This window comes from Thalassophryne amazonica, chromosome 6 (genome assembly GCF_902500255.1).
Source record: "Thalassophryne amazonica chromosome 6, fThaAma1.1, whole genome shotgun sequence".
Taxonomy (NCBI): domain Eukaryota; kingdom Metazoa; phylum Chordata; class Actinopteri; order Batrachoidiformes; family Batrachoididae; genus Thalassophryne; species Thalassophryne amazonica.
Genome location: NC_047108.1, coordinates 67,774,477 through 67,797,378, shown reverse-complemented (window position 1 = coordinate 67,797,378; position 22,902 = coordinate 67,774,477). Strand labels below are relative to the sequence as shown.

The 22,902-nt window shown below is 42.2% G+C and overlaps 1 protein-coding gene across 6 annotated transcripts in view; it reads right to left on the bottom strand.

The window, feature by feature from the left end:
- Nucleotides 1-2,475: 2,475 nt before the first annotated feature.
- The window catches only part of znf385a (zinc finger protein 385A), a 254,473-nt gene continuing 234,046 nt past the window's right edge, over nucleotides 2,476-22,902 (bottom strand). For all 6 annotated transcript variants that reach the window (XM_034172389.1, XM_034172390.1, XM_034172388.1 and 3 more), the window contains 3 exons: nucleotides 16,652-16,836; nucleotides 5,937-6,029; nucleotides 2,476-5,653 (listed from right to left, as the gene is read on the bottom strand). In XM_034172389.1, coding sequence (XP_034028280.1) covers nucleotides 5,393-5,653; nucleotides 5,937-6,029; nucleotides 16,652-16,836 — 539 coding nt within the window. In that variant the 3' untranslated portion in view covers nucleotides 2,476-5,392. The remainder of the gene's footprint in view (nucleotides 5,654-5,936; nucleotides 6,030-16,651; nucleotides 16,837-22,902) is intronic.

The following is a 22,902-nucleotide window of genomic DNA, read 5'->3' as shown; positions in this document are numbered from 1 at the left end:
ACACGCTTTGAGTACCTTGCCAGGTACACCATCGGGGCCAGCCGCCTTCCTGGGGTTCACCGCCTTCAGCACACGTCTCACTTCGTGTTCCTGAAGTGTTAGCGTGCTAGTGCTGGAGGGTGGTGGGTGTGGAGTTGCTGCTGGTCTGTCTGCTTCGAAGCGGGCAAAGAAGCGGTTCAGCTCCTCTGCCAGCGAGGCGTCAGACTGAGCATTTCCTGGGTTGCTGCTTCTGTAGTTAGTTATATGATTTATTCCCTGCCACATTCACAGTGGTCAATCACAGTGAAGTGGTCCTCTATCTTTTTCTTGTAGGCAGCCTTTGCCTCCCTGATGCCTCTTTTCAGGTGGGACCTGGCTGCACTGCACAGGGCCCTGTCCCCCAATTTAAAGGCGGTGTTGTGGCTTTTTAATAGGGACTGGACTACTCTGTTCATCTAGGGCTTCCGATTTGGAAAAACCCTGACCCTTTTGTTGACGGTGACAGTGTCAACACAGTTCTTAATGTAAGAGAGTACATTGTCAGTGTACTCCTACAGGTTGTGGCTGGAAAATAAATCCCATACAGTTCGTGAGAAGCAGTCCTGTAGCTGGGAGAGCGCTCCCTCAGGCCAGGTTTGTATAGTCTTTTGTTGAGGCTTTGTTCACCTCAGCAGAGGGGTGTAGGTGGGGGTGAGGGACAGGCCGAGATGGTCTGATCCAGTGAGATGGGGGAGGGGAGTGAGTTTGTACACGTTTTATGTTTGAGTAAACATGGTCCAAAGTATTTTCCCCTCTGGTGGCACACTTCCTGTACTGGACGAACTTAATGAGCAGTCTTTAAACATGCTTGGTTGAAGTCACCAGCAACAATACAAACGCCATACGGGTGGGCCAGCTGCTGTTTATTTACACAGGCGAGCAAGAGGCTAAGGGCCGTGCTAACGTTAGCATCGGGTGGGATGTAAACAGCAAACACAATGACTACTGTGAACTCCCTTGGGAGATAAAAAGGTCTGCACGAGACTGCCAGCACCTCTAAATCAGGAGAACAGTGAGAGTCAATGATTCTGCTTCTGCAACACCACTCGTGGTTCACATAAACAGAGACCCCCCACCTTTGCGCTTACCCGAATCACTGGTTCTGTCCTGCTGGTGTAGCGTGCGGCCTGCTAGCTCGACTGCAGCATCGGGGATCAGCGGGTGAAGCCACGTCACCGTGATGAAAATAACGCTGCAGTAACGCGCCACTCTTCTTCCAGACTTTGGGACCTTGATTTCCAAATGAAATCCAAAAATTTCATCTAAAAAGACTTTGGACCACTGTGCAACAGTCCACTTCTTTTTCTCCTTAGCCTAGGTAAGACACTTCTGTTATTGCCTCTGGTTCAGGAGAGGCTTGACACTAGGAATGCGACACTTGTCCATTTCCTTGATATGTCTGCATGTACGTGTTGGCTCTTGATGCACTGACCCCAGCCTCAGTCCACCCCTTGTGAAGCTAAGTTCTTGAATTGGCTTTGCTCAATAGCCTTCTAACAGTTCCGGATGTCCCTGTAGCTTGTGTAACTTTTCCTACCACACTTTTCCCTTTCAGTCAACATTCCATTCCATGAATATGCTTTGATGCAATACTGAACAGCCACTTTCAGCAACGACCTTCTGTGGTTTAACCTCCTCGTGGAGGGCGTCAGTGACTGTCTTCTGAATAACTGTCAATTCAGCAGTCCTCCACACGATGGTGACTGTGTGCACTGAACCAGACAGATTTATACTGCTTAAAAAGTGCGTTATTCAAACTTCAACTAAAATATTGAAATATTTTGATATATCTTTTACATAATTTTGAGTTGTAGGCTTGTAATTATCAACATTAAAATGATCAACATTTTAGTTTCTTTCATGGCTTGTATGCAAGAAAAAAAATTAGTAAGTGTATCTGCCTTCTTTCAGACACAGCAAGTAATAAATTAAGAATGCAAGCATCTTAATAACCACACCACCTCAGCATGTAAGAGATGATGTGATTAACCTTTCAGCAATATACGGTAGGTATGTATTGGGTATCATGTTTAATTATTGATTGAGTGACTTTAAACGTGAGCCTGACTGGTTGGCTTCCACTTCCATTCCTAGGCAACCACTCTCTGATCTGCCCTTGTGACTGCCTGCCACATGCACTCAAACATCTGCTGCGAGCTTGGTACAGCCTTGGTTGCCAGTAAAATATGCTAAAATTGCTTAACCACCCTTTAATTACACAGAAAAGAAAATGTATGGTCTGTACAGCCAACGGGTCTGTAAGTTACTTCTATGTAATGAGTCTAAAATATATAAATTTTCACTTTTTGAAATAACTGACAAAAAATATTGAACTTTTTCAAGATGTTCCAATTTTTTTGAGATGCAAGTGTCAATATTTGATGAATTAGTGAGGTCGCCAATAGACCTGGATTAATGAATTACAGAATAACTCGTTCACAAATGATGGGCAGAGAATTCAATTTAACGATTTATTGACATTTACTTTTTTCCACCATTTACTTTTGATAGCAACAGTATTTACCATAAAGTTTCTTTTTCATTTAAATTACATTTAGAATGTTTTACTCACATACACATTAATTATTTACTTTTCTTATTGCAATAAACAAGAGTAGCCAGAATGAGTCAGGTATTGCTACAATTTGCCGTACAAACTCTTTGTCCCTCCGACAGTGAAATTCAAAAAATAATTTTATTGGCAAAACGAAAGTTACACATTAGCCTCTTCATCTTGTTCTCTGTTCTGGGGGGGGGGGGGGGGGGGGTTGAGGCCAGAGTAAGGCTAAGGCTAACAGCCTAAACACAGCTAACATGAAATACCTGCCCCTGAAATATAGGAGTCTAACATTTATTTCTCATTGGTGAATAATAAGAATTAATCAGTGAGAATTACCACAGCATGAACATATCGAGCACAATACGAACATATCTGTGGGGTTACAACATGACTGACCTACCAGCAACAATATTACAGTACTTTGATTAAGTTGGGTGGTTGATCCACGACCATCAATCCCCCCAGAGCTAAACGTGCAGGTTTCCTCTGTAATGACTGCATTATAGGCCACTGTAGAGCTCCAGGTTGTCTCAGTCTCTGATTGGTGGGACTTGGGGAGAGGGCAGGGCGCAACGCACACTGGTACACGTATGGTATGCACACAAACAGGAAGGAGAGCAGAGATCTTGGAGCAGTAACTTACAAAAAGAAAAAGTAACCAAAAGAGCACAACGGTGGTAGCTGAGTCCAGGCCAGCTTCATCACTAAATAATGGCATTGATAATGTTTAAACATAAAACGTTTGTCACACACAGATAAAAGAAACAAAGAATGCAAATCAGCACCCCCCCCCCCCTTCAAAAACAAACAAAAAACCCAAAAGAACAAATCCTACAATTATCCCTTGAAACCTGGCATTGTACCCTGTTCCCCTAACACAGATTACATAGTAAAAAGGCCCTTTAATATGAAGGGTCGGTCCCTATAAGCCCGGATACACCTGCGTTTCTCTCCATCGCTCCCTGTGGGCTTATGCTCCTCATGGAAGAACAGAAAGGTCTGTCAGTTTTACACACAAATCTAGACATGTCACATCATATCACAATGATAAGTCACTCTGGAAAAAAGAAAACCTCACTCATTGCATTGCAATATTCAGACAAAGGTAAGACATAAGAGCTCATTGCTTTTCAATGAAAGGGCACAGTGTACATCTGGTTCAGAAAATGACAGTTTCAAACCGCTGTGGCGTTAATGCTCCTCGCCGAGTCACTCGATCAGATTATCACATAATTCCACCTTCATGGGTACAGTTATTAACGTGTCCCCGTCTACAAAAATATTTTAAAAGTTTTATTTCTCAATGTATTTTGTTGCTTCTGTGTGTGATATAAATCCAAAGCCAACAGTCCAAACCAATGAAAAGTGCTCACCAGTCTTTGTCAGAGAAAACAAATCATGGTGTGTTTCATGGCTTTTTAGATATAAGACAGGAAGTATCGACAGACACATTCGGCCTGCTCCAGGTCATGTTTCTTGTTGTCTCACTCCAGCTCAATCCTGCATGAATGCATTTGGCTTTTGTCCGTCCCCCTGTAATCTTCTCCCTCTCAGCATTACGATTGCTGGCATCAGTGTGCCATCTGGTGTATGTGAACAAATGGAGAAGAAAGATGGGGGGGAGGGAGTGAGGAAAAGATCAAAAAAGGGGAAAAGTCAACGTAATGATGCAGAGAGGACTGACCCTGCAGGGTGGTACTGCAAGGCTGCATGCAGAAACACAAGGAAGATAAATACATCAGTGCACGGAGCTGCACCTAAGATCAGCCTGTACGTGAAGATTGGGGAGGTGCAAGATATTAATAATGTGGCATTTTGATTGCTGGATCCATACAGAATTATCTCAAAATGTATTTTCCCTTCTACTAAGATACTTCCCTTGACTACAAATCTCAAGTAGCACAGGTACTAATTAGCGATCTAAGTTATAGCTAGCAATTACGTAGCAAAAACATCAGTACAGCTATGCACGGATGTGTGACTTCCGCTGTTTCACTGTCTTCTCCCCTTCAGTGAGGCCTTTCTCTGACTAATATGGAGGTTGACAGATGTGTCTTATAGCCATTTTTTTGGGGGGGGGAGTCTATTTTAAAAACACAGATTCATCTGGGCATGTGTGTCTACATGCCACCTGGGGTCAGACGGTCCACTGACCTGTGCTAGGCTTCCTGTCACTTCGCCCTCCCCGGAATAACAGGGAAGTCCAACTTCGCCCACCCAGTAGTCACCTTTGCTTTATCACACTCTCCTATCCAACCATGAGAATGTTCAGTTGTGACTCCAACCTGCTGCCAAAGGCTCTGGTAGTACAAATTGAAGACATGATGGCCAAAGGGACATGTATAGTACCATGGAGAGTCCACAGGTACATGCATATACCCGACTGATATTATGATATTGGCTTGATTTGAGGTGCATAAGGTGACAGGAACACATTTTTGTCTGGTATATTTATGTGACACTAGGTGTAGTTTAATGTTTCTAGAAAGAGCTGCATGTGGTTTTTCTGTAGTTATCAACAGGGCAACAGTGCAAGAGAATGGGACCAGAGCTAGGAGGTCAATGCATAATGAAAATATCTCCACGTGTCAGTCAGTCATGGGTTTTTGAAATTTAAGGAGACTTTCAGGTAAAGGGAAAAAGAGAGACATATACTTCTTTTGATTCTGCTGTTCAGTTCCCGTGTTTTTCCTCTCGTTTAGATAGTTAAATAATTGTGTTTTCTCCCATCCATTGCTGCTGATCATGTTTGTGTTTTCACAGTGTGCTTTTGGAGTGGCTGATCCTGTCTGACTGAAGTCAGAAGACGGTGTGTCAGTACGGAGAGAAGAGGATTGGACCGCGGGTGGTACGGATGGGCCCTGGAGCGGGTCTCAGGATGGCGTGGCTGAGCGGCGGACCTTGCAAAAGGTGGTGGTGATGGTGGTGGTGTGGGTGGGGCGCAGGTGCCGCTGCACGAAGTGCCAGTGGATTTGAGGACGCTGCAGCGGCCATTGCTACAGCAACTGCCAAGGGGTTAGGCAAAAGCCCTGCTCCCAAAGCTTTGGTGAGATCCTTAGAGAAGGTCAATGAAGACTAAAAATAGGAGAAAAAGTGATGCGAGAAGAGAGAGAGGTGGGGAGATGAAAAGACAGCAGGATAACTGATTAGTTCTAGAATGTCAACATATGGAGGGGAACAGACCCATCTTCAGCACAGTTAATATTTTCATGAAGGGGGTATGGCTAAAAACAGAAGGCAGGTTTGGTGGGGATGAATTCATCAAGAATTATACAGTTCTAGATTCTTTCAGTCTGATTTATTTGTGGACCTCAAGCTTACAAGCAGATGAAATCAACAATGAAATGTGAATGGTTACCGTCAGATCTGCTCCCCTGTGCTTCTTGTGTCTGCTAAGGAGGGGGTTGGGTTTGCCTGCCATGCCGTCCCGATGCCTTCGACTTGATATGTGCTGAAGCGTGAAAAAACACATGGAGTACAGTGTAACATTTCATCACAAGTAATTCCTGATGCATCAGACTACAGGCTGAAGAAGAAGAAATAGTTGACATAAAAACACTGGGGCCAACAAAGAAGGTACTACTGTACATACCCAGAATAGTTAAAATGCTCATTACTATGAAGCAAGCACTCCCTTCAGAAATTTATGATGCCAGGACTTCAACAATGAAATTAAAAAATAATTCAACTAATATATTTCTCTGTATATGGTAAATGGACTGCATTTATATAGCGCTTTTATGTTAGGGTGCTGTCACGTAAGGCAGTCACTGCACACCGGAAGCAACTTGGGGATTTAAGGACTTTGCCCAAGGGTCCACAGTGATTGTCCGGCCAGACTGGGGTTTGAACTGAGGATATTCTGGTTTGAAGCCCACTGCTTAACCACTAGACCATCACTTCAGAGTATATCCAGAGTATATCTCATTATATAGATATAATGATATATATATTTCAATGTAGATCTCTCTATATGTACATGTATACTGGTTGAAGTCAGAGGTGCCTCAATGTTGAGGGGTGTGTCAGCTGGATGGCTACTTTCGAGAGGTAGGGATGGACCAGTTGTCTACCCGGGTGTTTGTCACCCAAAATATAGGGTGCCTTTGTACAACCCCAATTCCAATGAAGGTGGGACATTGTGTAAAATGTAAATAAAAACAGAATACAATGATTTGCAAATCCTCTTCAACCTATATTCAATTGAATACACCACAAAGACAAGATATTTAATGTTCAAACTGATAAACTTTATTGTTTTTGTGCAAATATTTGCTCATTTTGAAATGGATGCCTGCAACACATTTCAAAAAAGCTGGGACAGTGGTATGTTTACCACTGTGTTACATCACCTTTCCTTCTAACAGCACTCAGTAAATGTTTGGGAAATGAGGACACTAACTGTTGAAGCTTTGTAGGTGGAATTCTTTCACATTTTGTTTGATGTATGACTTCAGTTGTTCAACAGTCTGGGGTCTCAGTTGTCGTATTTTCTGCTTCATAATGCGCCAAACATTTTCAATGGGCGACAGGTCTGGACTGCAGGCAGGCCAGTCTAGTACCCGCACTCTTTTATTACGAAGCCACACTGTTGTAACACGTGCAGAATGTGACTTGGCATTGTCTTGCTGAAATAGGCAGGGACATCCCTGTAAAAGATGTTGCTTGGATGGCAGCATGTGTTGCTCCAAAACCTGGATGCACCTTTCAGTATTAATGGTGCCATCACAGATGTGTAAGTTGCCCATGCCATGGGCACTAACACAACCCCATACCATCACAGATGCTGGCTTTTGATCTTTGCACTGGTAGCAATCTGGATGGTCTTTTTCCTGTTTTATCTGGAGGAAACAATGTGCACATTCCAAAAATGTATGACTTTCGCTTTGCAGTGACAAACTGTGTTAACTGACAATGGTTTTCTGAAGTGTTCCTGAGTCCACACGGTAAGATCCTTTACACAATGATGTCAGTTTTTAATGCAGTGCCGCCTGAGGGAATCACGGTCACGGGCATTCAATGTTGGTTTTCGGCCTTGCTGCTTACGTGTAGAAAGTTCTCTGATTATATTATGGACTGTAGATGATGGAATCCCTAAATTCCTTGCAATTGAATGTTGAGAAATGTTCTTAAACTTTTTTCACGCAGTTGTTCACAAAGTGGTGATCCTCACCCTATCTTTGCTTGTGAATGGCTGAGCCTTTTGGGGATGCTCCTTTTATACCCAATCATGACATTCACCTGTTTCCAGTTAGGTGTTCTTTGACCATTCATCACCTTTTCCAGTCTTTTGTTGCCCCGTCCCAACTTTTTTGAAACATGTTGCAGCCATACATTTCAAAATGAGCAAATATTTGCACAAAAACAATAAAGTCTATCAGTTTGAATATTAAATATCTTGTCTTTGTGGTGTATTCAACTGAATATAGGTTGAAGAGGATTTGCAAATCATTGTATTTTGTTTTTATTTACATTTTACACGTCACAACTTCACTGGAATTGGGGTTGTATTGTGGTTAATTTGGCTACATGTGGCACCAGGGCAAGTTCCCAGACCTGACCTGAAGTGTATAATGAAGCAGGGAAGTCTCAAAACGCATGTCAAACACTGAAAACCGACAGTAATGTCCTCAGTTTTCACTACATTCAGGCTAACGACTCGTTCTCAGTTTTGAAGTGTATTTTCTCACACCTGTCAAACCCCCTTTACACAGGGTTGGGGTCTGTCCAGCGGTCCTTGTGCAGTCATGAAATCAGAGCAAACACTGCATGATGCCCGAAGGGGCACTCAGCTGCAGCCAGGACCTTACAAGGTCCTCTTGGTATCCTGTAAAAACCGCCATGATCACTAGGAAGTATGAAACTGCACCTGATTTCCACAAGAGAGTCACCAAGCCTGGAAGACTCGCAAATAGCATACAGGTCAGGCAAAAACACCTCACAGAGCACCCAATGACCATCCAAAGGGTGCGCATTGAAAAACAATGTTTTTTGCCACGGCAACAGCAGATCCTCCACTGTAACATGACTGGACTGGAATGACACAGGTTTGGATGTGAATTCAGGAAACAAAAGAGCAATACAGTGCACCCAGAAAGTATTCACAGAGGTTCATTTTTTTTCCACATTTTGTAATGTTACAGCCTTATTCCATAAAGGATGAAATTCATTTTCAAAATTCTACACCCAATACCCCATAATGACAATGTGAAAAAGTTGTTGTTTTTTTAGATGTTTGCAAATTAAGAAATCACATGTACATAAGTATTCACAGCCTTTGCCAAGAAGCTCAAAACTGAGTTCAGGTGCATCCTGTTTCCACTGATCATCCTTGAGATGTTTCTACAGCTTAATTGGAGTCCACCTGAAGTAAATTCAGTAAATTCAGTTGATTGGACATGATTTGTAAAGGCACACACCTGTCTACATATAAGGCCCCACAGCTGACAGTCCATGTCAGAGCACAAACCAAGCAGGAAGTCAAAGGAACTGTCTGTAGACCTCAGAGACAGGACTGTCTCAAGGCACAATTCTGGAGAAAGGTACATTTCTGCTGCTTTGAAGTTTACAGTGACCTCCATCATCCATAAATGGAAGAAGTTTGGATCTACCAGGACTCTTTCTAGAGCTGGCCGCCTGTCTTAACTACGCAATTGGGGGAGAAAGGCCTTAGCACGGAAGCCACTCCTTAGTAAAAGGCACATTGCAGCCCACCTGGAGTTTTCCAAAAGGCAACTGAAGGACTTTCAGACCACAAAAAAACAAAATTCTCTGGTCTCATGAGACAAGGATTGATCTCTTTGGTGTGAATGCCAGGCATCATGTTTGGAGGAAACCAGGCACCATCCCTACAGTGAAGCATGGTGGTGGCATCATATTCAAGAAGACTTGAGGCTGTAATTGCTGCCAAAGGTGCAACAACAAAGTATTGAGCAAAGGGTGTGAATACTTACATACATGTGATTTCTTAGCTTGTTATTTTTAATACATTTGCAAAAATTAAAAGAAAAAATTTTCTTCATGTTGTCATTAAGAGGTGCTGTGAGTCAATGTCACAACCAAAAAGCACACAATGTTCAGGGCTGTGTGCCAGAGTTTTATTGATAAAGTTCATTTTATAAAGTGCAGTTACAAAGGACAAGATGATTTCTTTGTCAGCTGATGAGTTCATCAGAAATGTTTGTGTGTTCAAATCTAAGTGGAGATCAGGCAAAGAGCTTTGTCTTATACTTTTCCTGCAGCTGGTCGTTCATTCTGGCCCAGATCCGGCACAGCTCCACTTTACAATTCTGGAACAGATCGGGACCAGATCTGAACTGGATCCACAAAAGACCAACCGTTTACAGCCCATATCTGGCACAGATCTGGGACAGATGTGGTCCACATCACAGCACCGTGGCAGGAACATGGGGTTAGCATAACGATAAGCAATTTTATCTGCACCCGGCAGAAACTATCCATTAGCGGTTATAAACTCAGGGCTGTGAAAACGCTGCGAATCATGGGGAGATGGGGCTGTTAACGTGTACTCTGTAATCGTGATTGTCACTGAGGTTTGGATCCACCCCTGTAAAACTTGTTCCTGCCACGGCGCTGTGATGCGGAACACATCTGTGCCAGATTCGTGCCAGATATGGGCTGTAAACGGTTGGTCTTTTGCAGATCTGGTGCAGATCTGGTCCGGATCTGTTCCAGAACTGTAAAGTAGAGCCGTGCTGGATCTGGGCCAGGGTGCAAAGACTGTCTGGACCGGATCCATTTTCAGTATTGGTACCGGATGTTGGACTACATCCGGCCCGGATCCATTTCCTGTCTGGGATGTTTCCACCCCCATGCTTCATGGTTGGGATGGTTTTCTTGGGGTTGTTCTCATCCTCTAAACACGGTAAGTGGAGTTGATTCCAAAAAGCTCTATTCTGGTCTCATCTAACCACATAACCTCCCATGCCTCATCTGGATCATCCAGATGGTCACTGGTGAACTTCAAACTGGCCTGGACATGTGCTGGTTTGAGCAGGGGGACCTTGCTGCCCTGCAGGATTTTAAACCATGACAGCATCATGTGTTACTAATGTAATCTTTGTGACTGTGGTCCCAGCTCTCTTCAGATCATTGACCAGGTCCTCCTGTGTAGTTCTGAGCTTTCTCAGAATCATCCTTACCCCACAAAGTGAGATCTTGCATGGAATCCCAGACCGAGGGAGATTGACGGTCATCTTGTGTTTCTTCCACTTTCTAATAAATAATCATAACAGTTGTTGTCTTCTACCAAGCTGCTTGCCAGTTGTCCTGTAGTCCATCCCAGCCTTGTGCAGGTCTACAGTTCTGTCCCTGGTGTCCTTAGACAGCTCTTTGGTCTTGGCTATGGTGGCCAGGTTGGAGTGTGATTGATTGAGTGTGTGAACCGGTGTCTTTTATACAGGTAACAAGTTCAAACAGGTGCAATTAATACAGGCAAAGAGTGCAGAATAAGAGGGCTTCTTAAAGAAAAATTAACAGGTCTGTGTGAGCCAGAATTCTTGCTGGTTGGTAAGGGATCAAATACTTATTTCATGCAATAAAATGCAAATTAATTATTTAGAAATCATACAATGTGATTTTCTGGATTTTTTTTTAGATTCTGTCTCTCACAGTTGAAGTGTACCTATGATAAAAATTACAGACCTCTCTATTCTTTGTAGGTGGGAAAACCTGCAAAACTGACAGGGGATCAAATACTTATTTTCTCCACTGTAACATTTGGCTCTACGAAGATTACAGCCCCGAAGTGGTCAGACAGCACATGGATTTCAAGAGCAACATGCTGGAGCTCGACTCAGTTCTGTGCTGGTTTACCTGGCCAAATTGCATATTACTTTGCTGAGCAGAAGTGGCTACAATCCACTTCGGATGTCGACAAGTTTGTGCAGGACCTGTGCAAAGATGAGAAGTTGGGATCCACCAGGACTCTTCCTGGTTTGGATCCACTAGGACTCTTCCTAGTATCAGTGTTTTATAGGTACATTAAGTTCCTTGTGGACACAGCACAGTTTTGTGCTTTTTCTCATGAACTGTATAATCCAGAGTTTGACTCACAGAACGCTGTGTGGAGCTCTGGTCAAAAGAAGACAAAAAAGTGAGTTGTCTGAAGAGGACAAGAGTCATGTGACTTTTTCAGCCCCTGCAATGTTTTTTTTTTTTTTAAATCTGTTCTTATTTTTCATGGCTGTCAGTTGTTTTCCAGCCATAAAAAGTCCAGTGAAAGGTCTTATTTTTTTTTCAAGTGATGTCATTTTTCTGCATATTTATCTGACGCCGCCCATGAATAACAGGGAAAGGCATGTGCACACACACACACACACACACACGCACCCACACAAGATAAATCCAAACTGACAAGTGTAAAAAATTAACCATTTAATATTTAACTCGTTGTATCTGCTCTCTCTCTCTCTCTCTCTCTCTCTCTCTCTCTCTCTCTAGACCTCACTCAGTGCCCATTCACAGTGAGGAAATATGACAGCACACTGCTCGAAATCTGGCAGATCTCTGTGGAAATGTGACATCACCTGTAGCGCACAAACTCCACGTGAGACACTAACACACACAAGGGCCACTGAAGCAGTTACACAGAAAGGTGTTTTCACATCACCTCTGGGGATCGGGTGCATTTTAGGCCTCACGAGAGACTCACAACTACCACCGTGCTGTGTAAAGGGGGCTTAAAGAAACACACTGCACTCAAGGAAGCCACGTTACACAAAAATTGCATTTCAAAAGGAGTTAAACCACAGATGCATTAGCTTAGCAGGGAATTTAGTGCAGAAAATCCACTATGGTGATAGTGCAGTTTATTTGCCAGGGAGGGAATTTCAACAAGTTGAGACTGTGGCCTGCGTCAGTAGTCGTGTCCATAAAAATCATAGAGGGATATGTTTTCCAAACTTAATACCCATTACTATATTGGATGACGTTGAAATTGAGGATGGCCCAGTGGTTGTTCCAGCAATAGCAAAGATTTCGTGTCTGCTACCTACAACACGCGTGGAATGTCTTAAACCTAAACCAACTTCTAGGCATCTTATATATGCTACTTTGGAACCACCCCTAAACCCAAACAGTTCAACTGTCAACCCCACTGAGGTCCTTAGACTGGGTCTCATTAACATAAGATCACTGTCCTCAAAATCACTGTTGATCAATGATCTAATTATTGATCATCACTTAGATATGATTGGGCTATGTGAAACCTGGCTTAAACCTACAGCTGTCCTCCCCTTAAATGAGGCCTGCCCACCAGCATACACATTTATTCATGTCCCTCGTGATGAGAAGCAAGGCAGGGGGGGTTGCTCTTATTTATAAATCTAGGTTTAGCTTATTAGCTGTCGGGGGTTACAAATATCACTCGTTTGAGCATCTGATTCTCCGCTCTGCTCAGGATATTACACACTGCCAAGGTCAGAAGAATAAAAATCAGTCGTATTACTTTGTCACTGTATATAGGCCTCCTGGCCCATATTCTGAATTCTTAGATGAATTTGGTGCGTTCATTTCTAACTAGTCAACTAGTGTAGATAACATTCTGATCACTGGTGACTTTAACATTCATATAAATAAGCCTTCTGATCCCCTCTACAAATCATTTATGGAAATTGTGGATGCATTAGGATTTCGGTAATGCATTCGGGATTCGACGCACATTTGTGGAAATACCCTGGATCTGGTTCTCGCACGTGGTATTGCTGTCACGAATATTGACATCATGCCTCTTACATCAGTGATGTCTGATCACTCACTTATTAAGTTTACAGTTTCGCTGCCGTGTTTAGTGGAACAACAGCCTCTCATATATCATTACGGCGATGCATCAACTCCTCAACTAAGACTGAACTCGAAGCTAGACTGCCTGATGTCTTAGCTTCACATCTGACAAATACCCAGTCAGTAGACAGACTTGTGGATAGTTTAAACTCAGTGCTCAAAACTACACTCGACACGATTGCATCACCTGTGTTAAAATCGCGCTCCCCCAAATCACAGTCACCTTGGTTCAATGATTATCTGCGTGACCTCAAGCATAAAGCAAGAGGTCTAGAACGGAAATGGCGCCGTTCAAAATTAGAAGTATTTCACCTTGCGTGGCGTGATGCATGTATAAGCATATAAGCATGCATTATTGGCTACAAAGCGGACTTACTACTCTGATTTGATCAACAAAAACAAGCATAACTCAAAGTTCTTTTTCGACACGGTGGCAACACTTTTGCATGGACAACCACCTGTAGTTCACTCTCCTTTTACAGCACAAGATTTCCTGGATTACTTTGAGAAGAAAATAGAAGACATCAGGTTAAACATATCCCGGTATTCCTTAATCCAGCCACTACACCCTGCTATTGATGTGGGTGCCACTACTGATGTATTACCTAGATTTACAGAATTTGACAATATCTCACTTGGCATGCTGACAAAACTCATAATGTCAACAAAAAGCACAACCTGTTTATTTGATCCTATACCAACAAAACTGTTTAAGGACCTGTGGCCCACTCTTGGGCCGACTGTACTGGAAATTATTAATCTTTCTTTAACTTCTGGATCTGTTCCTAAATGTTTCAAATCTGCAGTGATTAAACCATTACTTAAGAAACCTAATATTGACCCTAGTGTATTGACAAACTATCAGCCGATATCAAATCTATCATTTTTCTCTAAAATTCTGGAAAAAGTGGTGTCACGGCAGCTCGTAGACTATCTTACTGAGAATAATCTCTTTGAGCCACTGCAGTCTGCTTTTAGAAAATATCATTCCACAGAGACGGCTCTCACTAAAGTGGTGAATGATCTTCTGCTTACAATGGATTTGGACACCACTACGGTTCTGTTGCTGTTAGATCTTAGTGCTGCATTTGATACAGTGGATCATCATATTCTACTTGATAGGCTGGAAAATCATTTTGGGATTACTGGGAGTGCCTTTGCATGGCTGACGTCATACCCGACCAGTCGTTCTCATTGTGTTTTGTACAGTAACACTACCTCTAACCTTAGTGACATGAAATTTGGGGTTCCACAGGGGTCTGTCTTAGGCCCCTGCTTTTCTCCCTTTATACAGCACCTCTTGGGCACATATTGCGGCATTTTGGGATTACCTTTCACTGCTATGCAGATGATACTCAGTTATACATGCCGATAACTGCTGGTAATCTCGTTCACATAACATCCTTAGAAGATAGACTTGCAGCAGTGAGAAGTTGGATGTCTAGAAACGTCCTACTTTTAAACTCTGATAAGACTGAAATGATGGTTCTTGGTCCAGTGAGACATCGGCATCAATTTGACCAGTTAATACTCAGCCTTGGCTCGTGTGTCATACATCACACTGACAAAGTGAGGAACCTTGGGGTAATTTTTGATCCTTCGTTGTCCTTTGGCCTCCACATTAGAAATATTACTAGGACTGCTTTCTTACACCTGCGAAATATAGCGAAGATTCATCCCATCCTGTCTATGGCTGATGCCGAGACCCTGATCCATGCATTTATCTCTTCTAGATTGGACTACTGCAATGTTCTATTTTCTGGTTTACTGCAGTCTAGCATTAGGGCTCTCCAATTAGTTTAAAATGCTGCAGCCAGACTTTTGACACGAAGCAGAAAGTTCAACCACATTACACCCATTTTGGCATCCCTTCACTGGCTTCCTGTCCCAGTGAGATCAGATTTTAAGGTTCTGCTACTAACCTATAAAATTATTCATGGACTGGCACCTCCCTACCTAGCTGACCTAATTAAACCTTACGTACCGGCCCGGGCTTTACGTTCTCAGGGTGCAGGACTACTTTGTGTCCCTAAGGTGAATAAGAAGTCTGCGGGTCACAGAGCTTTCTCTTATTGTGCCCCTGTTCTGTGGAATGATCTCCCCGCGTCAATAAAACAGTCAGATTCTGTGGAGACTTTCAAGTCCAGACTTAAGACGCACTTATTTTCCCTTTCATATGGCTAGCATACTGGTACAGTTTTGTTTTACACTTTTTACTCTTTTAATTCATTTATTAGTAATTGGAGCGGGCCACAGCCTCAACTTTACCTAAATTCTGGGTCTTTTAGTGAAGTTTAGGTCTAGTGGCCAGCGATCACCTTAGTATTTCTCTGTTTTCTTGTTGTTTAATGGTGGCAAATTATACAGTATTTTTTTGTCTTTCTGATGCCTGATTCTGTTTTTTTTCCTCTCTGTTTAAGGTGCAGCTCTATCCAGAGATGGGAGTTGTATTCGTGTTGGCGATCCTCCTGTCCTGTGCGCCAATAGCATTTCTTGTATATTCGTCTGTGAATTGTTCTGGGAATTGTTCTGTAATTTATGTTTGTAGCATGGCCCAAGCAGAGGGTCACCCCTTTGAGTCTGGTCTGCTTGAGGTTTCTTCCTCAGAGGGAGTTTTTCCTTACCACTGTTGCTCTGGGGGTTGGTAAGGTTAGACCTTACCTGTGTGAAGCGCTTTGAGGCAACTCTGTTGTGATTTGGCGCTATATAAATGAAGCGCCTTGAGGCAGCTTTGTTGATTATTGTACTGAGGTACATCAATTCAATATTAACAACAACTGCTGTTTTTGGTATTTTGTTTTATGTGCATCTGCTGTGGTGTTATACGTGGGGACCACAGACAGTTGAGCTTTGGCTTTTGATGGGTCAGATTAGGCTAGGTCAGTGGTGGAGTTTGTAGTTGTTTATTTACTTGCCTCGGCTGTAAGTCATTAGTGTAATAAACAGTCCCTGGGTATGGTTTCAGTTCTAAATTATTTGCTGTCCCTGAAAAATACAACCGTCCCGTTGCCCGGGGACCAAGTCTGGGCATGGATTAAAAACTCCAAACATGAAATACCCCGTTCTTTGTTGTTCCATAAATAAATATGTATTATTTGCAAGGGGAAAACCCCTTTCAAAAGTCTTGAATAAATGTTTACAAGAACAAACATTTCAGTAATCATTGCAAATAGTGGGAACTTTCAAAATTCTTTAAATATTGTGTACAGTGGATGAAAAGAAAGCTTGCATTCTATTTGTTCTTTCAGGCACTTTTCCCCTTGCTCTTACCTGTTTGAGTTGTAGTTCCGAGTTGACCCGCACATTGCAGATCTCACAGTGGAAGGTTCGTTCCTGAGTGTTGGGGTCTACCAGCCCCCCTCCCTGCTCTCCACTGGGCTTCAGACCCAGGCGAGGATATGCCTTGATGGGGCCCAGCCCACTCCATGCCTCCAAAATGGTTTTGTGTTTGATACCTACACACACACACACACACACGTTAACAATGCCATTGTCCACAATGAAAAGATGAAATTCCACATTCAAATGCTAATAAAATACAATGAAACCACTGCACAGACATGAATCAGTATTTATAACGTGAGTCATGCTGGTTCCATTTGTATGAGTTAAAACTAATCTGCAGAATTCCTCTGCTGCTCTAAGCTCTGATGGAGAAACAGTGCCAGTGATGAATATCAGGATATGAAGAAAGCACTAACTTGATTATCCAGTGAAGGACAGCATATATACAGCAAACACAGCATGCCACAAAATAAATGCGAACTGTGAAGGTTACACCACTAGAGGGTGTAGAGAAACAGATTTATGGTGACTGGTTATTTTGAATATACACTGTGTAGTACATAACACTACACTGACCAGTGTCATTGATTTAGTGCTATATATCACTGAACCCTGTCTGTAAATTCAGTATCAATAAATACATCTCACAAGAAGGTAACAGCTTCACCAGTGTCAGTTGGTTACTTGATTAGATTATAGCCCAGATTATTCAAAAACTTCTAAAAAAAAAGTTTCATGAAACGTAATGAAGGACTGGTATGTGGACTAATGAAGAACCCATTAAACAGAAACTGTGGGATTTTTATAACCTAGGCCCTATTTTTTAAGGTGTTTTTCACTCAGTTCACAGAAGAAAGAGAATACTGGCTTACTATCCGGGCCGCTTATCCAGGTCTGGGTCACGGTGGCAGCAAACTAAGCAACACTCCCCACACTTCCCTATCCTCAGCCAAGTCCTGTAACTCTTCCCTGAGGATCCAGAGGCATTCCCTAGCCATCTCCAGCATCTCCTGGGTCTTCCCTGGGAACTCCTCCCAGTTAGACATGAATGAAAGACCTCCCAAGAGAGACAACCAGGGGGCATCCTCACCAAATGCTGGAAACACCTCAGTCTGGGACGGTGATCACCTGGGAATTCGGGACTTGGCGGCTCCAGTATTCACCAGGTTCGGTGGCGGCGGAAATCATGTGGTTCCGGCTCTTCTCAGGACAGATGTCTTCTATCCTCGAGCCTGCCCACACGTCACCTTTGTGTATTGACTGCTATCAGAGTCTGAGATTGTCTGTATATTCGTTGTGCACATTCACAACATTAAATTGTTACCTTTTGGCTCATCTATTGACCGTTCATTTGCGCCCCCTGTTGTGGGTCCGTGTCACTACACTTTCCCCAACAGTGCATATCTTATTCCAAGTGTCTGTTGATAGGTCGATGTTCATCTCCACCTCCCACCTCCAACGTACATGCTCAGAGTTTTGAGTGGCTATTGATATAAATAAATGATATAATTTACCAATCACTTTCCCATCTCCCTCACCAATTTGTTTCACTAGAAAAGTCTCTATGGGGTTGGGTGTCAAAAGCCGCTCCCAGTCTTTGTGCGTGGTCAAAAATGACCTAAGCTGCGGGTATCTAAAAAAGGCAACACTGGGAAGGCTAAATTCCTTTTGCAGCTGTTCAAATGATTTGATATTATTATTTTTTATCAACTGGTGTAGATAAGATAAATTACAGTCTGACCATTTTCTAAAACCAATATCTAAATTATTAGGGATGAAAGTTATCATAGAGCCAATATTTGTTAGGATTGAGAGCAGCCTTGGCAACCCAAACGTCAAATTTTCTGTCCATATTGTCATGTCCCTTACAGGGTTATCTAAAAAGGGCAAATTCTTTAGGGGTACTGAGCACATACTTTTTTCTATATTTAGCCATCGGGTGGACATGTCGTCTTGTATCCAGACTATCATTGGTTTCATTTGTGCCGCCCAGAAATAATATCTGAAATTTGGGAGATTAATACCACCATCGGATTTAACAGATTGCAGTATTTTAAGTCTAACCCTAGGGCATTTTTTCTGCCATATAAATTTAGATATTAGTTTGTCAACGTGGTCAAATGTCGTTTTTGGAATTTCAATCGGTAACATTTGAAATAAGTATAGTAGTCTCGGCAAAACATTAATGCGGACACTCTCCACTCGCCCTAGAAGAGAGAGAGGGAGTAAGGACCATCCCTCTAAGTCATCACTATGTTTTATAATTTTTTTATAATTTGCATCGAATAAGTTGGTAAGAGACTGAGGTATGTTGATGCCTAAGTATTTTATGCCCTCTTTGGGCCATCTAAACCCACTTTGTTGCTTTATATTTTCTGAGACCTGATTATTTATATCCATGGCTTCTGTTTTATCTACATTTATTTTGTACCCAGAGTAATATCCGTAATTAGAAATAAGTTCTTTCAAGTAAGGTATTGTCGTTGCAGGTTTGGTTAGATACAATAAAACATCATCTGCATAGAGTGATATTTTGTGTTCCTCTCCTCCAATCATAATTCCCTGTATATTCTTATTATCTCTAATAAATTGTGCTAGTGGCTCAATGCTTATAGCGAATAATAACGGGCATAGGGGGCAGCCTTGTCTACATCCGCGCTCCAACGTAAATCTCTTTGATCTATATCCATTAACCCTCACCTCTGCTTGGGGATGTGAATAAAGAGTTTGAATCCAGCTTAGAAAGTTAGGGCCAAAATTAAACCGCTTTAATGTTTGGAACAGATATCGCCACGATACTCGGTCGAACGCTTTTTGTGCATCCAGAGATATCACTACTGATTCCGCTAGTTTATTCTTTTGATGGGCCATTATGTTTAATAGTTGACGTACGTTATCTCCATAATATCTACCAGAAATAAATCCTGTTTGGTCTGGGTGTATAATCTGAGTGATTATCTTGTTGACCCGTTGAGCTAAAATCGCAGTTAATATACGTACATCTCCGTTCAATAGCGATATTGGTCTATAAGACTGACATTCAGTGGGATTTTTATCATCTTTGTGTATAGCAATTATAGATGCTTCCTTCCAAGATGGTGCCATCGTCTTAAATTCTAGAGCATATTTATAGACTTTTAGCAGAAGGGGGATTAAAAGATCCTTAAAGGTCTTATAGAATTCGTTCACATATCTGTCTGGGCCTGGGCTTTTCCCATTCTTAAGTGAGGAGATGACTTGTTTAATTTCAACTTCTTTTATGGGTTCATCCAATTCCTTAGCTGACGAGGCTGGCAATTCTGTAAGTTCTATGTGCTCTAAATAGTTAGCCAATTCCACATCATCAGAACAGGTGTCTGTATTTTGATATAATGATTTATAAAATTCAGCAAAAGAGTCAGCTATGTCTTCAGGTTTAGTGACGAAATCTGTCTGTAATCTTATTTTGTGGACTGCATTGGAGGATTGTTGTTTTCTAAGTCTGAATGCAAGTAATTTACTTGCCCTATTCCCATCTTCATAGTGTCGTTGATTTGTGAATCTTAAATTGCCTTCAATTTTATTGGATAATAAATTATTAAGTTCTCTGCGAGTGGCATTTAACTCTTTTGTAATATTAATTGTGACGGATTGTTTATGTTTCTGTTCTAATTTTTTTAGTTTATCCTCAAGTTCACGCTGTTTGGCCTCTCTTTCCTTTTTCCTTGCAGTTGCGTATGAAATAATTCATCCGCGGATAAAAGCCTTAGCACAGTCCCATAAAATTAATGGATTTGTTTCTGGGGTGACATTAGTTTGTAGATACATTTTGAATTCTTCTATAATAAAAAGAAGAAAATCTTTATCATTAAGTAGAGATGTATTGAGTCTTCATTGTTTAGTTGTATTTTTATGGCCAATATCCCATAGTAGTGTGATGGGTGCATGATCCGAAAGGGTGATAGGTAAGATTTGAATTTTTTTTATTCTATGCAATTCTGACTTTGGGGTGAAAAAATAATCTATCCTGGAATAGGTCGCATGTCTGTTAGAATAAAAGGAGAAGTCGCGGTCTCTCGGAAACTTGCTTCTCCATATATCCACCAAGCCTGTTTCTAGAACATGGTTTTTGAGGGCTTTACTCATTCTAGATAAAGGGGTCTTGGAGGGATGTTGACGGTTCAGTAGCTGTGACATGACACAATTAAAATCACCTCCCATTAACAATATACCTGTACTAAACTGTAATATTATATTAAACAATGTATTGATAAATGCAGGCTCGTCCTCATTAGGTGCATATACATTCACTAGTGTAACTTCTACACCATCAATTATTCCATTCACCAGAACATACCTCCCCTCTGTATCCTTATGTATAGAAGTGATCATGAAATTAATATGTTTATGTATAAGTATAGCAACTCCCTTCTTTCTGCCTGAGCGGTGTGAAGAGTAGTATATTTTATCCGCCCAAGATTTTAATTTTTCATGTTCAACATCAGACATGTGAGTCTCTTGTAGGAGAGCTATACTGCAGTTAAGTTGTTTTAGTTGATGTAAAATGTTCTTTTTCTTGATTGGGCTGTTCATGTTGTGAAAGTGTAGGAACACGGACCCACAACAGGGGGCGCAAATGAACGGACAATGGAGGAAGTCAAATAGCACTTTTACTGTTGTGAAATAAGCACAACAAACACGACAGATTACAATAATAGACAATAAAGTCAAATCACAAAAGGTGTCATGTGGGCAGGCTCGAAGATAGAAGACGTCTGTCCAAAGCAGAACCGGAACCACACGATTTCCTCCGCCACCGAACCCCGGGAATACTGGAGCCGCCAAGTCCCGAACTCCCAGGTGGCCACTGCCTCCGCTTGTCGGATCTGGTACTGCTGGCGAGGAACAAAAACAGTCAGATGTGGGTGCGCCTGCACCCAGCAACACGTATGGTGGAAAAACCACCTCCACCTCTCGTCAGGAAAACACTGGTTAGTGCAGGAATGTGAGTACTTATCAAAAAGGTCCAATACAGTCTCCTGCTGTTCCACTCACTATCTGCGCAAAAGCAACAAAGTATTATGTTCAAGAAGACAACACAATTGGCTGAGTACGTTACCTCCTCGGTAGAGCGATATCTCGGCAAAGAGGTGGAGATGACGTCTTGCTGATATACCGATGCGGATCAGATGATTGGTGACAGCTGTCGTAGGTGACAGCTGTCACCCCGGCTGCTCCTGTGAGGTGGCAGCGCCCTCTGGTGCCTGGAGCCCGCACTCCAGGCAGGGTGCCCTCTGGTGGTGGTGGGCCAGCAGTACCTCCTCTTCAGCGGCCCACACAACAGTTCAGGCCCTTTACATTATAGCTTATAACTATTAATCCATCCATTCCCATCTATCTAGGTTGAAATTATATTATATGTAGACAAATTTAGTAAGGATATGAGCGCAGGGTGGGAGGCGGAGATGAACACGCACCAGTTATTATTTGTGGGTCTTGACCTGCAGGGCCAAACAAAACAATCCATCCATATATGGTGAGCTGCATCTATAGTTGAAACATTTTTCATTCTATTTATGGTAAAAAAGAAGATGTAAGACAATGTTGTTCTCATGCTTAACACAAGTTCCCTAAAGAACAAAGGGAACAAAGTAACAAAACACACAGTAAAAAACACACACAAAAAAATACAACAGATAATTTGGGGAACAAACATTTAACGTGTGGGAAACTCGTCCCTAAGCTACTAAATAGCAGCAAAAGTGATAGTCCACTCTGCAGATCTTTCACATCCGTTTTTATTGTCCCAATTTCCTCATGCATTGTTTTAGTGCTATTAGCAATTTCAGCTCTGAGGCCTTGTAGTTCAGACTTAAGCGCCTCAAAGTCACTTGTTAGCGTGGCCTTAAGTTCGTCCCTCAGTATTTTGGAAATGTCCCCTCTCAGGGAGGATAATACCTCTTCCTTACAGTCTTCGGTGGTCGTCATGTCGCTATCCACGCTCTCAGCCGGGCTGTGTGGGATTGGATCTTGGTCCGTGCCGGCTAGCCTCGTGTTTCTTTTAGCTTGCGAGCTATTAGCCTTGCCGGTATAGCTAAATTTTTGGAATTTCTGAGCCATTCAGACCGGTCGTATGGGCGTAGTTTCTTCTGTAGCGAAATTACGCTGTGTTACGGCAGTAATGCAGGGTTGGTCTCAATGAAATTAGCTGTATTATGGCATAAAATTGGTTGGCTCAGCGGGAGCTCCAGAAATCG